Source organism: Condylura cristata, unplaced genomic scaffold, assembly GCF_000260355.1.
Source record: "Condylura cristata isolate star-nosed mole 26May11 unplaced genomic scaffold, ConCri1.0 scaffold00011, whole genome shotgun sequence".
Classification (NCBI taxonomy): domain Eukaryota; kingdom Metazoa; phylum Chordata; class Mammalia; order Eulipotyphla; family Talpidae; genus Condylura; species Condylura cristata.
The window spans coordinates 14,822,075-14,838,566 of NW_004567112.1; the positions used below are offsets into that span (position 1 = coordinate 14,822,075).

General features: G+C 41.2%; 1 protein-coding gene across 1 annotated transcript in view; it reads right to left on the reverse strand.

Annotated features, from left to right (window-relative positions):
• The window catches only part of SORCS3 (sortilin-related VPS10 domain containing receptor 3), a 503,865-nt gene that overhangs the window by 46,361 nt on the left and 441,012 nt on the right, over positions 1–16,492 (reverse strand). The window contains exon 14 of the mRNA XM_004680459.2: positions 12,309–12,416. Within this exon, the coding sequence (XP_004680516.1) occupies positions 12,309–12,416 (108 nt within the window). The remainder of the gene's footprint in view (positions 1–12,308; positions 12,417–16,492) is intronic.

Genomic DNA, 16,492 nt, shown 5'->3' on the forward strand with positions numbered 1-16,492 from the left:
CCGGCACTTCTCTCATATTACAGATGCTCAATAAATAGTTCTGGATTGATTAATGGATAGAATTAATCTATCAAAATCATTCACTTCTTCCAAAATTGGGGTGATAGCTCTATCTGCCCTTATTTCTGGGCCAGAGAACATGGTTGAGTTGTGTGTCCTTTGGGGTTTAGAAGGACAAAAACAATCTCAGGGGATAAAATAGCAGCAGCTTCTCTGCCCCTTATCATCCTGGACTATGCCAGGATTTCCACTGTGACTTGCTCAAACTTTAAACAACACCCCTTCTCTGGCCTACCACCCAAACCTGAGTAAGTCGGTGGGGAGGAGAATGATTAATCGAAGCAAGGGAGGTGGCTGACAAAAATAAAAGACTTCATTAGAATTCCAATCACACAGAGGGTTAGCTACTCATTAATTAAATGATTTCAAAGGGGATCTTGGTATATAATTGCTATAATTTAGGTGGAAACAATGCCACCATAAATGTAATTAGAGTAGGAGGCCCTGTAAAGATGTTTTCCTCTTTACAGGAGAGCAATTCTGGGTTACCTGACTCTCCCCTGCACAGCAACTTGGTTCTTTTTCGAATTCCAATTACATCAACTTTTACTACATAGTTATAAAACTGAGGAATACTAGAAAAGTCAAAAGAAAGAATTTCTTGGAGAGTTTGATTAGGAGGATTTCACTAGGGACTGACTTTTGAGGTAATGTTTGATCAAACTCAACTAGGACAAGACCATTCTCGCTGACCTGCCCTGGGCCACCCTGCTTTATCTTGTTTCCCTCAGTGGCTTTATCTTGAGCTTTTCTCACCACTCATGCATCCATTTCACCTGCCTAGAGTTATCTTTAGAAACAGAACAATGCCAAAGTTGACTTTCAATTCAGACAAAAAAGTTTCTCCTCAGCACTGACTCAGTCCTCATCTTGATCCTCTCTCCAAGCCTCTAGCTGACACTTAAACCACACTCTCTCAAAAATACTTGACATTCACCAAATCCACTTTGTTTTTTTTGTTTGTTTGTTTGTTTTGTTTTGTTTTGTTTTGTTTTCGAATTCCTTTCTAAAATGTTCTTCCTAGTCTTTCTGTTCTAGCCAAATTGGTCTGTTTTCAGAGTCTGGCTCTGCCTAAATATTCCCATGCATGTAGATGCACACACATGCTGATAATATCCGTGGATCATTTGGAAGATTCCTTGGCATTGCACTCACACAAGCCCTCTCTCTCCTGAATGCATACACCCCCACCCATGCTCTTCATATTGACACGCTCTTTCTTCCCCAATTCCACCTTAAACTCCTACTTAAATGTTGCTTCCTCTTAACAGCAATCCTTAGGCATTCCAATCTAGGTTATCACTCTTCTACTAAATTTTGGGCTCCCTGCATAAACAGATGGTGATCGCGCATGGAAACAGAGCCTTTCCTACGTTTCTCTGGCCCTTTGCTACTGCAATATCATGACAACCTTATCTTTGTCTACTTCTTGCTCTCCTTTTTCTCTTCACATTTCTGATTATTGTAACTTAAATCTCCTTCTCTGTCCCTATACTTGACATTGACAATCCCATATTTCTTGAATTGCTGATGTATGGGCATGGGGGTTTCTTGGCTTCAGCTTGTAATAGGTTTTCTGGACAAAAGGCAGGAATATTATGGAATATAGAAAACTGAATGCATAGTTGGAGAAGGAATAAAAGAGAATCCTCAGAGAAGACATCTCGATAAATCCAATCTAAAGTCCTAAAGTATCTAATAAGTGGGAATTTATTTTCTTGGACCTTAATTATACTAATCTTTACTGATTTGTCCTCTAGATGGGAATTATCTGGACCATGAAAAAGAATAAACAGAATTCAAAAGTCCTGGTGGCAGAGGACACTTAGGCATGTAACTTTAGTTTAACCCTTTCACCTACTAGCTGGGGAAATCATGGCTTAGGTAAACTAATGCCCTGTTCAAAAAATCAAGAACTAGATTCCCAGTCTAGTTTTCTCCCCTACAGTGTCTGCTTTTCCTAGGAAACCTTAACAGCCTGCAAGCTCACTCATGGTGTGTCAATATGATAGCTGTGCTGGGGCAATGCAGGGTACAGAGTTATTATATGTAGGGCTGAACTTAAAACCAAGGAAGGCTTTACCATGACCCACTTTCCACATTTTTTGGGCTTTTCTTCCAAGCTTCTGGGTCTGAAATATTCTTGAGGTTTACCAAACTCCAGCTTGTCCCTCTAGAACTATAGATGTGTGCTTCCTTTAAGAGAGAGGGTTCTCTTGATATACTAAGTATCTACATTGCTCAGAGCTTTTCTCCACACTCTGTAGGGACAAATCTATCATCAGAATGGCAGATAATGATGTGTCCTGTTTTTTGGGTAAATGAGCCTAACTCCCTATAGATAGGAGCTGTTCTCATTGGAACAGCTCCTTGGGAAGCTGTTCTCTTCCCAAGGAAGGTGGGAGATACCAGACTGATGATGTCTCAGGTATGTTTCCAACAGGACCAGAAAACTGAAAGGCAGGTAAAGACCTTGAAATTATGAATGAGGGAAAATCTCTGTGGATGCCCAAGAAGGAGAATTCTCTTATCGAGCTCATTATTGGCATATAAATGTTGCCCATATCAAACACTCTGCAATGACCCCATCTGGCTCTACATAATTTTCCCTGTTGACACATTGGATTTATTTCTCATTCCTCTAAGTAAACAGTTAAACCTGCTGTGGATTCTGGTGACTCACACTTCATCTCCTCTGCCATCTCTGTCCAGGACTCAGAATTAGCAATTGTTAGGAAACCACAAATCCCAACTCAATCCTTTTGCCCAACCTCAATGCCTTTCACTGGCTGGATGTCATTAATTTGAGAGCAAATTATTAGAAACCTGGAAAACAGTTCTGAAATGCAGACAGATTTATGATGAAGTCATTTTACAAAAGGTCACAGGCAACCCTGCTATAATTAAATCTATCATTAATTTTTAAAATACACAATAACTTACAAATGCAGCATAAATTAACCAGATGACCTTGAAGAAATTATTTAGAGCACTGTTTCATCAGAAGTCACTAGCTAGCAATTTGCAGAATTTTTATTTTATGTGTGGGATTTGTCTATTTTTCCATTCTTGCTTTGCTTAAGTTCTAGTACTGTTTATTTGAAATGATTTAGTATTAATTTACTCAGAGCATTAGTTAGCACTGAGACGTGCCCAGTAGTTAAGATTCTCTTCCTTTATGTCGCAACCTCATAGAAAGAACAAGTGTGACTCACACCACATAAACTTATATGTGGCCCTTCTCTTTCACTATCTTGTAGATCATTAAAAATAATAATATGCATGTGGTGGTAAGTGATCTTCCTTTCTCTCACATACAAAGAGTGGGCTTTCATTATAAAAATTTTGGTAACTATAGAAATCTACAGATAAGAAAATAAAAATTCACACTAGAAGTAACCACTTTTAACGTTCCATATGTTACCTTTTACTTATTGACAGTGTTTTTTGTTTTTTGTTTTTTTTCCCTCCGACTAAGAGATAAGTGCTCATTAGAAACTGCACCCAGGGGTAGAGTCTTTGCAGGTCACCAACACCCTAAGGTTTATGAGGAGATCTCTCTCTCTCTCTCTCCCTCCCTCCCTCCTTCCTTTCTCTTTTACAAACACACACACACACACACACACGCACACGCACACACACACACACCGCTACTACCACCAGCACAGCTCCATCATTCAAATCTCGGGATTTCACTACAGACCAGATTCTACGCACCCTCGAATTGCAATAAGCTTCACACAAAACTGATCTTTCTTTTGCAGGGTGTGGAAGAGACATTAGAACATAAAATCCACATCAGCAGAGAGAGACCTTGACTTTCTTCTTTATACTCTCACCTAGTTCCCAGAACTCTTAGAACAGAGCCTACCTTGAGATCGGGCACTCGATACATGCCCTCAGTAAGAAATAATAAATGCTCTTGCAAGAGCAAATTGATATATTTGAACTCCTAAACCCATTTAAAAATGTCTCTGTGACATCTGCATCTCTCTAAAAGACCTAAGCTCCTATGTCTCCTCTTGTCTTCTGCTTCCATGGAGGAAATTGTGGATTTCGAATCCAAACAGAAAAAGCAGTGTTCTGGAAGGCAGCTGTCGGCAGCCAGCAGTTGTCAGTCTTCAGAAATCCAGGCCACAGCCAAGCCACTGGTGTGTGTCCACACTGCCTGGTTGTTTGCCCATTAGGGTGTAGATGGGATTAGTGGTAAAGGAGGTCAACAACTACAGGGGAATTGCATTAAGTGAAAGTGAGACATGAACTAGACCTGAATAGAACAGGCAGGGATCAGCAGCAAGGAATTCTGAAGGTGAGGGTCTGCTGCTGGAAGGGTCTGTGAGATGGTGGAAAAAGCTGGGATTAGAAGACTTGAAAATAAGTAGTGGGTGGGAAGACTAGAAAATATGGGACCTGAAGCAACAGTGGAGAGCTGATTTTTAACATAAATCTGAAGAATGCATTCCATAGTCAAACAAGTTGGATTCTTTCCTCAAAATGTATTAAGCTCTGTCAATGGGTTTGAAAGGTTTAAGTCCACAAAACTGGCTTTGGAATCATCGTCTGTGAATGCATAGAAGTTGAATCAGGAGCTGTGTGATGAAGGAGAATCTAAGAGATGGGAACTAGACGCAGGAGATGGACACTCAACTTGAGATTTGAGAGGAAAGAAAATGCGAACATTAAAAGAGCTGGACGAATGGAGGTGAGGGCAGAAACTCTGTCTTCTTTGCCAGTTTAACTTCATATTTCTTAGTTTCCCACTTGTGTCAAGTCCTGAACCAAGAGATGAAATTCAGCCTCAACCCTTTAAGAGTTTACAGCCCCGTCTGATGGTGCTACTCACCATACAGTAGCTGAGCGCCAGTCACACAGGCCTGTGTGTTCCAGGCTGCGGGAGATGACAGCTGAGACCTCTGCAAACCTCCTGAACCTTCACACTAGAACAGATCACACACGCTAAGTGACACATGACAACATGAAAAACAATTGGAAAATGGCAAAAGTAAAAGTGGCAAAGCCAATTCACCGTGACGTGCAACTCCACTTTACCATAATCACACAGAATACCTATTTGCAGGTACACCTGTTTTAGAGACAGGCTCTAAAACAGGATGATACTGTTTGTGATAGACCAAGCTAGGACCAGCTTATATGTCCACTGATAGACAATGAGAGCAAAAAAGTGTCTGTCCTCATAGCAGGACACAATGTCCTAGAGCATAAGAGTGTCTGGACCAGATGGTTATGCCTCGAGACGGATAATATGGAGTGATAGATGGGGCAAGAGGAGTGACAGCATTCAGGCAAATTATATACCTTTAAAACACATAAGCTATACTATGTACATTCTATGGAAAGTTAAAGATGTGCTAAAAATACCAACATGCATACTAGAATGTTGCACAGTACATACACACAGACAGTGACCTGCCACAGGAGTAAGGGGGAGAAGGCTGCAAATGAGCTAAAAGAAAAGGATCAGATCCCTCTGGCTTGCCTTGCATATATATATATATATATATGTGAAATGTGAAAATGCTACTACTTTGGCATTTTCACATTGATTACTTCCAGGCTTTTGTAACTTTATTCTTCATATTAGACTGTATTTTTATTCAAAATGAACTGCAAGAAAATAATATGAGCATTTGGAAGTAGCCTCTGTATTGTTAATAATAAATTTAAAATCTTATAAGAGTCAGGAGGGCAACTTACATGGACGATTGCTATTTTGGAACAGCCAGAGTAGGTAGTAACTATCAGGACACAGCCAGCCCAGCTTGACGAAGGCAGCGGCCAGGCAGCGGGAGCAGCTTGGTGACAATGGACATTCAGGCTGCCGCCTGTTTCTGACTATTCAGCCATTAAAATTTTGGATCCATTAAAAAAAATGTACAGACCAAGCCAAATATATCTGGGACCTAAATCCTGCCATTTAAGACAGGAAATTCAATGAGAGGAAATAAGTTAAGATGTGGGAGAATACTGGAGGACTTCCTGGAAGAGGTGAGACTACTGCACTATGGAGAAGAAATGGGAAAACTTCTAAATCATTGCAAATAATTTCTCTATTCAGTACTTCACAAAGGCACACAAGTGGGGAAGCAGTTCAACGGGCAGCTTGTAGAAACTAGACCTAAAACTCCATAGTACACAGCCACATGGATGAACCTCCACGTGTAGTGTTTGGGATCAGCAAATTACAGCTCTTGGAATAAATCTGGGTTGCTACCTGTTTTTGCACAGCCTTCGAGCTAATAATGTGTTTGGCTTTATTTACTTTTTGCAATTTAAATGGTGGGGATGAGGGACCAAGCAAATGAAGAACATTTGATGACATGTGAAAAGTGTATGAAATTCAAATTTCAGTGCCCATTACTAAACTTCTATGGGGACACCGTGAAGCACTGATGCTCACTCATTACATGCTGTCAATGACCACGTGTCCAGTCATTACAGCCCCTGTAGCCTGCGAAGCCCAGTGCTTGCTGATTCTTGATCCAGATGACCAAAGTTCTTCCTTACAAGTGGATCATTTTCGATCAATTGACTATGGAGACAACAATCATCTCCAAGGTCCATTGTGGAGGATATTTTATTTAATTCTTAATCTGGAGCTCAGAGTGAGGTTAGTGATCTCTCTAAGATCAGGATTTCAGTGGGCAGCTGAGCACTGTCCTTGGGGAGTGGATCTCCAAGACCCAGGCTCTTCACCAGCATACCATCCACAGAGCAATCCTTTGGCAAAACAAGTCTTTTTCTTCTAGCATGTTTCCAGCCACCAGCACATCCCAATGTCACCAAAAAGCCCCTGTGCATAAATGAGCTTCTGAGTTAATGGCAAGTCTGGTGACAACCCAGAGGGTGTGACTCAAGCAGCCAGTCTGAGAAGCAATGACCTGGGAGTTGCACTGGATTTGCCAATTACTCGAGTGACTTACTTTGGGAGAAGTAAAATCAGACTCTTCCAGCAAACAACAGAAAATTGAAAAACAGATCAATGGAAGCAGCACTGGTTCATTTCCAATGACTTTATTGGATGCAGTTACTAGAGGCTAAACAATGCATTTAAGCCCAGGCTGGGGCTTGTGCTTGTGCTAAGGCTGTATTTAAGAGCCTTGTGCTAAGCAGATGGTCACAGTTTCTTAAGTGAAAAGAAGGTCTCTGCTGCATTTTTTTTTTAAACAACCTCTGCAGCTTCGGAGTTTGCATAATTTTCTAGGCAAAATGTTATCTCTCTCCCTTCACTTTGGCTATTAGTTCTGCTGGTGGAACAATGAATCACAGATTTATGCCAATTAAAATTGGATTTATACAGGGAGTCAGAGAAGCAATTGGCTCTAGACAATTTGCTGAAAGCATCTCTAGCCCTTCCTACCTCTCCTCTCTGCTGCTGGCCTAACATATTCCTAGGCTGCAGGTATGCTCACGTTGGCCCCCGCCTGGATTGTGGTCTGCCTCCTCTCTGCAAAGCCATGAAGCCTTTTCTGGCCAGTCTAACTTCAAGCACTGCTCATTCTAGCATCTCATACCGTGCCATGTAGCTCTTTTGTATTTGTTCCACGTGTTTGTTCATATGTTTCAGAAAACGGTGGTTGAATGGGTCTGTGTGACTTGCAGTCCCAGTGGTCCTCATCAACACTCAATGAACAGCTAGTATCCTCGCCACTCTTTTCCAAGCACCCAGTCCTTTGCGGAATAAGCCCGGGAGAATTCTGGTATCTTCCTTCAAATGTCACTTCTGAGCCTGCGTATGAAATTCACATTCCTCACACTCATTTTGCCTCGATGGAAGGTGGCACTGAGCTCTTAGTTTCACTGATTGTCAGTGTCCTCATTGGCCAGTGATAATCTGATCCAGCTGCAGGGCAGCCAGGATTTTGCCATCAAGTTGGGAGGGCTTCTGGACACAAAGGAAAGGGTTGACCAGATACAAGCTCGCTCCTGGAACTACTCATTTTCTTCCAGGCAAGTTGAGCCTTTACCTTTGGGATTTTTTTTTTTCCATTTCTGGTGGAGGGAGGATGCTAGGTCCTCCTTCATGCCTGTAAAAAATTACCTAAATCACACTCAGCTGATTCAAACACTTCATATCAAGAAAGAATTGCAAACATAGCTTTGAGGATACAGGAAACTAGTGTTTTCCCATCTGATTCTACATCTGAGTCAAGCAAGAAAGAATGGTCCTTAAAGTGCTAATTTAGGGGCAAATCTTTCAAGAAAATGTGGCCCAAAGCCCCAGGTGTTCTAACAGCCACAGGCATCTCATCAACTAGAGAGTCACCGCCTGAGACAGCAATAGGCCCAGGGATTGTCACTCATCCAGCCCTGTCCTCAGCCTTAAGTAATAGGAACGGTCACATTTCACTGTGAATTAGGCCAGAGTAGATGGTTCCTGTCAAGGTTACCAGGGAGATGTTGAAATAATAACATTTGAAAAGACTAGTAGAAAAAAGAACAATAAAAGTAAGCAAATCTCATGCCTGCAAGCTGGGGACCGTCTCTCCCTTACAAGTTCCCCTGCAGAGCCACTGTGTTAGAGGACCCCACCCTCTGGCCTCCAGGGCTGGAGGAAGCTGGGCAGAACCCACTCTGGGTGGGGGAATCAGAAGCCATTTCAAGGAAGGACCTCATCCGATAGTTGCCACTGCATCTCCCCATTTCATAACCCCTCTTGAGTGATTTTTTGTGTGTGTGTGCACACAACTGTCTCACATGCACCCCTTTCACCCTGCTACAGACAGGCTACACTGATACCTACCCTCCCCCAGCTGCCTAACTTGCAAGCACTGGGTTCTGATCCTAAACACTTTAGAAGTGCTAGGGATTTGTAATCAACTTCCTAAAATGCTGAAGTAATCAACCAGAAAAGTGTAACTGTGATAAAGTTATTGGGGCACAACGGATTCATTTGTTCAATCATTCCTTCATATCATTGTATCTATACACATAACAAAACCAGAAATTTACCATTTACTATTAAGGACTTGGTTCTCACAATTATAGAAGGTGACTACCCACCAATCGTACTGTGAGTTAGCAAGTCAAAGAGCCAGGAGAGCTCACTGTGTAGTTCTAGTCTGCTGAGGTTCAAGAACCCAAGTGGAGTGAATGTTTCCATTGGAGTCCAAAGGTAAAATAAAATCTATGTCCCAGCACTGCCATGCTGGAATTCTCTCTTGCTCTGATCATCAACTGCTTGGGTAAACCCCACCCATATTAGGGAGGGCACTCTGCCATCCGTGGCCTACTGATCATAAATGATCATTTTAGCTGATAACACCCTCACAGAAAGTTGATACTTGTGGGCCAGTCAAGTTGACACACAAAATTCATCATCCTAACTATTTGATCATTATAAATGAAGATGACAAGATATGGCTTTCTATCTACAGGGTTAATAGTGAAGGACACTGAACTCCAATGGCCTACTCTCTTAACACATTTTTGATTAAATGGCAAGGTTAAGAATTCTTGGTGTCCCTTTTGTTATGGTTCCTAAGGAAAGTGCACCAATCTTTGAGCACCTGTTTCCAGCCTGGCCAGTGCCATTCTGTGGAAGTGGAAGCACTTTTCAGCCCACATAGGTCACTTGGTCTTACAGTCATTTTCAAGTCTACAGCAGAGACAGAAGTTGCCTCTTGGGGATCCTTCTAAGGCTCCTCCTTCTGACTGTCTGAAAAGCCCAACAAAACTTCCTACTATGTAAGCTCTGAATTGAATAAAAAGTTAGTAACATAGCCTGCCTTGTTTATCCTTGGCCAAATGATGGCTTCTGAAATGCCTCTTAATTTCAGGAAATGACATATACCTCTCTGTCTCAAGGCCACATGAGAAACTTATGCACAATCCTTGTTCCTTTTCTACTTAATAGCATTTACGGATCTCAATAAGTACAGAAGGGCAAGCACTCTGTGATGCTCTGTGGAGTATTACTGGGGAGGAAAGAAAATAAGGAACACTAGCTTATCTGTTCAGTAAATGGTTTGGCCTTGAGGTCAATTTCCCTAATATCCATGAGACCAGTGAAAACCCCTGGAAAGCTGAGAAAAAGATGATTACCATTTAAGATTAGATGAACAAAGAATTTAAACAGTAGCCTTAACTCTCCAGGGAAAGCCAGGTCACACAGAGATCGGTGACCAGGTGGTCTTGTTCAGAGCCCAGACAAGCATGCACTGAGTTCAAATAGGACTCATATAAGGCAACACAGAAGGTCACACTGAAAGGAGAGGAGAAAATGAGGGCCTGCAATGTCTCCTCGAATGTATGTGCCTGTGTCTATAGAAAGACCTGATACTTAGACTCTTAGATGGTCACATCAGAGGTTCCAAAAATGCGAAGTGCTTCACTGCTCCTCTGGTAACAAGTCAAGGATAGAAACAATTTTGAAAAGTCAACCCATGGCCAGAGAGCCTCATGAAACAGAAGCCAAATTCCTTGTATTATATCTATTTCTTAGAATTTTTGAGAAAAAATTTGAGCCTCTTCAAATTCAAGTCTTCTGGGCAGCATGACATGACAGAGTCACATGCCCATCTCATTTACTTAATGTTTCAACATGAGATCAGGACCTGCTCTCTTATTTGTTCATCTAGAGAAGTATTTGGCACATAGTAGGTACCATGGAAAAAAATTGTTTTTAAATAGTATATAACTTTGAAAAGGTCTTTCTAGGACATTAGATCTTGGGATTTCTCTCACTGTGTCTCTATCACTCTGTTTTCTCTCTTTGTATAGGTGCATAGTATATATATATATATAAGTATAGATGTGTTTATACTCACACCTGTATTCTGCATTCACTATACTGGTACTAGTATATATATTTACCAAGTCACTTGCATTCTAGAAATAAAATTTACAGTATATAAATTTATAATTTATATATAATTATTGTATTTACATTATACATACTAATATAGAGCATATACTATATATTAACATAGTGTGTATAAGGATATATTTACATTTATAATTTAACACCTAGAAGTTGTACTTATGCCTATTGTTGCTGTGTATTTACCAAATGATGAAACTTAAGTTCTAATCATAAGTAACATAGTATATTTTAAATATTGTTCACAGCTTGTATAGTTAAATGTTTACACAGTATTGTTAGCTTGATTTGCCAGCTTAAAGATTCAGTATCTTTCCCCCCAATGGGAACTTTAATTAGAAATTTATATGGTGAGAGAATTCAGATTTGGATGTATTTTTGGAAAATGGGAAGAAATTACTGGACAAAACTCAAATTACAGCCTTGCCTTCTGAGAAACAAACCTGTAGGAATGTCTGGCATACGCACCACAGCCTAAGTGACCAGAGAAGGCTTACTGCAGCACAAGTCTGCATGAACCGAGGCCAGCTTCTCTGTCATCTACCTCTCGGGAGGCTCCCGGCCAGACCTCAGAGCGCCCGACTGCGTGTCTTTCATTTACAGCCACAGCGCTCTGGGATCCGCCCCAGTGTTGAACTCATGGCAGACGCTCAGAACAAATGCTCAGTCTTTAAATGACACAGTTTACCATTTCACTACCCATGGAGGCAGAAGATTTCCCTAGCAATTTGGAAAAAGAGAATTTAACATCATTCTTGTTGCATTTATCTTGTGATTTTAAAGCTTCTCCTGGAGCAAGTATGCTGGCCGCTTTGTTTCCTCCCTCCCTGTCCCTTGCCTCTCAATTGACCGTCTTGGAGGAGAGAACACATATCAAAAGCTTTCTATTTCCTTGTGCTTTGAGGAAACAAAAATGTCTAATGATATTTGAAATTCCATTTTATTTAGAGAACTTGCTTCTCTAACTCTGTCAATAGCCTTTTGAATGGGTGGGTGCAAGCATAAATATTTCTGTTTAACAAATGAGGAAACTGGGGCCTCCCTGGTGGCCTGAGAGAGTAAATCTCAGTCCTCTGCAGCTTGAGTTCAGTCCCCAGCCACAGAGGTGACCCACATGGCACAGCAGACCTCTCCTGTCTCACCCGCTGCTCCCCTCAGCAATGCATTTCAGTGGGTCTACCTGTTCTGCTCCCCACTCTGTCTCTGGTGAATCCTCTCATCAGTTCTCCACACCGCTGGCCTGTACCCCAACTCTTGTATTCATAAATAAATAAATAAATATTTGAAAAAAATAAATGAAGAAACTTTGGCTTAGGGATGTTGGGGTGGGGGTGGGGAGCCTCTGTGACCTCTATGGGAATAGAATCCAGGACTTCGGGCTCCTTTCAACAGGAGCAGCAGGACTCACGTCATGATCTGCGTCTCCACGCCAGCTTCCACCAGAGCACCATCGACAAAGAGAGGAACCGAAGTGAAGGCATATTTGTCCCAGGAATGGCCCTCATCAAAGCTCACCCTGGTTGGAAACAAGTACACAGAAGAGACAGCTGAAAATAAAATCACAATCTTTTGCAACCATTTTTCAGGTTATTAAATTCTCCTCTGTATCTCTCTCTCTCTGGCAGTTTGGATTATCAATAGGCATTAATCTTCAGCATCTCCCCACATTATTTTAAGATTTGATCAAAACTGCATTTCCTAGCCCCTGCAAAGATAGCACTAGTACTGCAGAAATATCTCAACATATTAGAATTGAAAAAACAACCCAAGCAGGAGGGCTTAGTGGATGGAGTGTCACGTTTCAAGCACTCTGAATGGAACCTGAGGTTCAATTTACAGCACAATCAATTCAGCTCTTGGAGTTTCTGACACAGATAAATTGAGTAGTGTGGGGTGTACCCTATGGGAGGGGAGGTGTGTGTCTTTCAGATCAAACTTTGAAAAAAAGCAATTTCCTATTTGTTCAGAATGGATGTTGGAGGATCATTTTCCCCTCCTCGTTGCCATTTTAAGGGCTTTTAGAGTATTGAGTGTCTGAGAAGTTCTGGGTAATATTATGATATCTTTAGTTCAAAGGTAAGAGGAAGGTCCAGTCCTTTGTGGACACACACCTGAAGCTCTGACAGCAGCTATCAGGGCAGGAGGCTGGAACAGTTCTGAGCACTTGCTGCCTCCCTTCTGGATATTATCAACTTCCTGTCTGCTCCCAGATTTTAACAGGGGCTATGACCTGAAGCCATTTCCTCTAGGAAGTTTTTTCCTGACATTCCTTCCCCAAGGCTGTTTTATTTGCATCGATCATTGTGACTTTTCCTAGCCAGAATAATTCTTTTATTAAGTTGTACTTGTTTATCATTGAGTAACCTTGGTTTACCACACTGAACATGATGTAGGGGAACAGGTTTGCACCTCCTCAGATGCAGGTCACCACACCTATCACCAGAGCACCCCACAGTCCCTCCCCATCTGCAGTCAGGACCCTCCCTCCTCTGCTCCTACTCTCTACTCTTCCCCTCTAGTAGCTTCTGTGCCATGGTCTCATGTCTAGGGCGTTTGGCTTAGCTTTGTCACTTTCATTGTTTTGTTCTCCATGTTTTCCTGAGTGAAAGACCTGGTGTTGGGACTTTTTCCTCCTGATTTATTTCACTTAGCATCATCCTCTCAAGTGCCACCCAGGTTGTCAAGGTCCTTCACTGATTCCACAAATCAGGATTCTCTAAATTCAACTGCAGAAGCTCTAGGCCTGCAACACACAGGCTTCCTTATCACGATGTGAGTTATTTCTTAACACACCTTGGATCCACCAATTCAGGATGATAGTTGTGGGAGTTCGGGGGCCATATATGTCTGTTCATTGAATGACATTTTAGCATCTCCCATGCATCTTTATTTTAATGCTTCTTACTTGATATTACATATATATTTTCAAAATGACAGCTGACTTTCCTACTGAATAATGAACTTTTCCAGGTCAAAGACAATGCCAGATAAATCTTACTTGAATAAAAGAATAGAAACAAAGAAAAGATTGGGGCACCCTTCAAATCCAGCCATTCTTTTTTCTAAACAGAGTTTACATTGGCCTCCATGTACTGGGTATGTAAGTCTCCCCATTACTAGTAATCTGAGTTAGTGTATTTTCTACCTACTTACTTCTTTATCTCTCTCAACCTCTCAATCTCTTTCTCTTTCTCAACTAACTCATTAATCATAAAGAATAAGAACATCGACGTCTTTACTCATGTAGATCAACTAGTCTCAAGTAATTTTTGTATTAATGATATATGGCTAGGTCTAGGTACACAAACAAAAGCAGATCATAAAAGTTACCAAGTGTTCCTAAATTCTAATGTCTATCTTGACAGTTTCTTAAACAACTTTATTGAGAAAGCTTTGACATATAAAAATTGCAGATTTGCAGTGTATAACTTGATATTTTGATATATGTAAATACATTATGGAAAACACTATGAACAAGCTCGTTTGGGGGGCAAGGGGAATGGAAAGGGTGAGAAAAACGAGGAGCTGTTGGTCAAAGAGTTTCAGTTATGTTTCAGTTATACAAGACTAGTGGTTTCTGAAAATTTAATGCACATACAATGATCATACTTAGAAATGCTGCCTTGAATTCAAGGCTTTGGTCATTTCTGCCTTTGTTTGTTTGTTTCTTTAAAGGTTAAAAGCTAAAGAATCATGTAAGCTGTTATACAGCCACTTGAGCAGATCTGAACTATTTTTCTTGGAAATGAGTTTCCCATTTCTGAAGAGAAAATATAAGCAAGGTAGGAAATTAATTTTACCTTGGTTTTCCAGTTACCCTCTTGGTTCCTAAACTAATTACACTTGATTCAGAGAACACCACAACAAGTAACTAGCTCCTGTCTGGTAAGTCCATGAGATAAGAAAGTATTTGTTCAGTGTTTTGTTTGTTTTGGTGACTTTGGATAAATCATCTATTGTCTCAACAGGAAGTAGCCAAAATGAATTGAAGGCCTCGGTCCTTGTCTCAGTCTTAGAAAGTCCTTCCCAATAATGGTCAGGTATAATACTGACAGAGCAAGTTGCAGCCCCTACTCCTGGAGAACCAGGGAAGGATCAGTCTTCATACCACAGTCACTGATGGTGAGGAAGAGGGCTGTCATCAGCATGCAATGTAGATAAGACACCACAGGGTAGACCAGAGGGCCATCACAGCCTTCCAGGGCCAAGGGACAAGCTTTGGGGAAAAGACAGGCCCAAGATAGAAAGAGAAACTGTGGAAGAAGAGAGACTTGCTTTAGGAGTTAAGTACATGAGGGAGAAACAGGAGTGTGGATTAGGCAGAAGCACAGAATCAACAGAAAAATGAAAGATGCCAAAATCTGAGAGGGAAAAAGAGCAGCTAGAATAACCAAAGTCCGCGAATAACGTAAGGCCAGCCTAAGTAAGGGGAAGGTCTCTGAAGTCAGGGAGTGAGTGCAACCTGTGACCTTAGTATATGGTTGATGTGTCTCTATAAAGTCCAAGTGGCATTCGGCTGACATCCTGAAAACAGTAATATCTCATACTTGAATGTCTCCAGCTAAGAAAATGACTAAACATAAAACAAAACAAATCTCCCTAAATGATACTCCAAAAAGAAGATTAGCTTATTTAGCCTCTGGAGGGCCTGCCATTTTGTGAGAGCTTTTTCTGAGGATGAGGGGTTTCAACTGTTTGGAAGTAACTATATTGACTGCTTTCCCCACAGGATCTGCCTTCTCCTTGCTTCAGTAGTTCATTAATGACCACAATGAATGGAGGATTCCTTATTAGGCCCACCAGAAACACTGAAACTGGTAGGATTGCCAATGCTCAGGGAACAGAAGAAAGCTTCAACTGACCTCCAAATGGTGGCCAAAACTGACTATAAAGCTAAACTAAATTAAAATACAGCCACCAAATATTGATGCCCATGATGTGCCTGGTTTGGCAGTGGCTTCTGCCCCAATGTTATTTGGGTTAGTAAGAAAGTGGAGTCTCTTGACCCAGTAGAACATACAGTCTGATTTGAGGAGACCATGGATACCAAAATATGAGTTGGAAATAAACGGCATGAGGACAGTTAAAATAGAGTGGCTTGAATAGCTTGAAAATTTAAGAAAGTACTCTCTTAGGAGGTGATGTTTAAAGTGAGAACTGAATGACAAGAAAGTATGCAAAAGTTGAGATGAGGATCACTGCACTGAGAAGATTCAGTATGGGAAAAGAGGGGAGATGGTCAGACTGAGAGGAAGTGGGAAGATGGTTATTGGTGGAAGACTGAGAGGAAGGGAAATGAATGGAAGGAAATGGAGTCACAAAACCAGATGGGAGGCTGAGCATGAAGAATCTTGTTTCCAGTTGAAATGGGAGAGATATGGTTTGATTTAATTTTAAAGGATCATTTTTATTTGTCGATGGTAAATGGATTGCTGAGGCTGCAAAAGGATCCAAGAACTTGGGGAAATCTTGGCAACTGAAGGAGACCAAGAAAAAGAAGGGGCTTGGACAAAAGAGGCAGTCAGGGAGATAGAAAGAGATGGGGAGATTTAGAATATTTTCAAAGGTGACGCCAAAAGGATTTGGTGATGG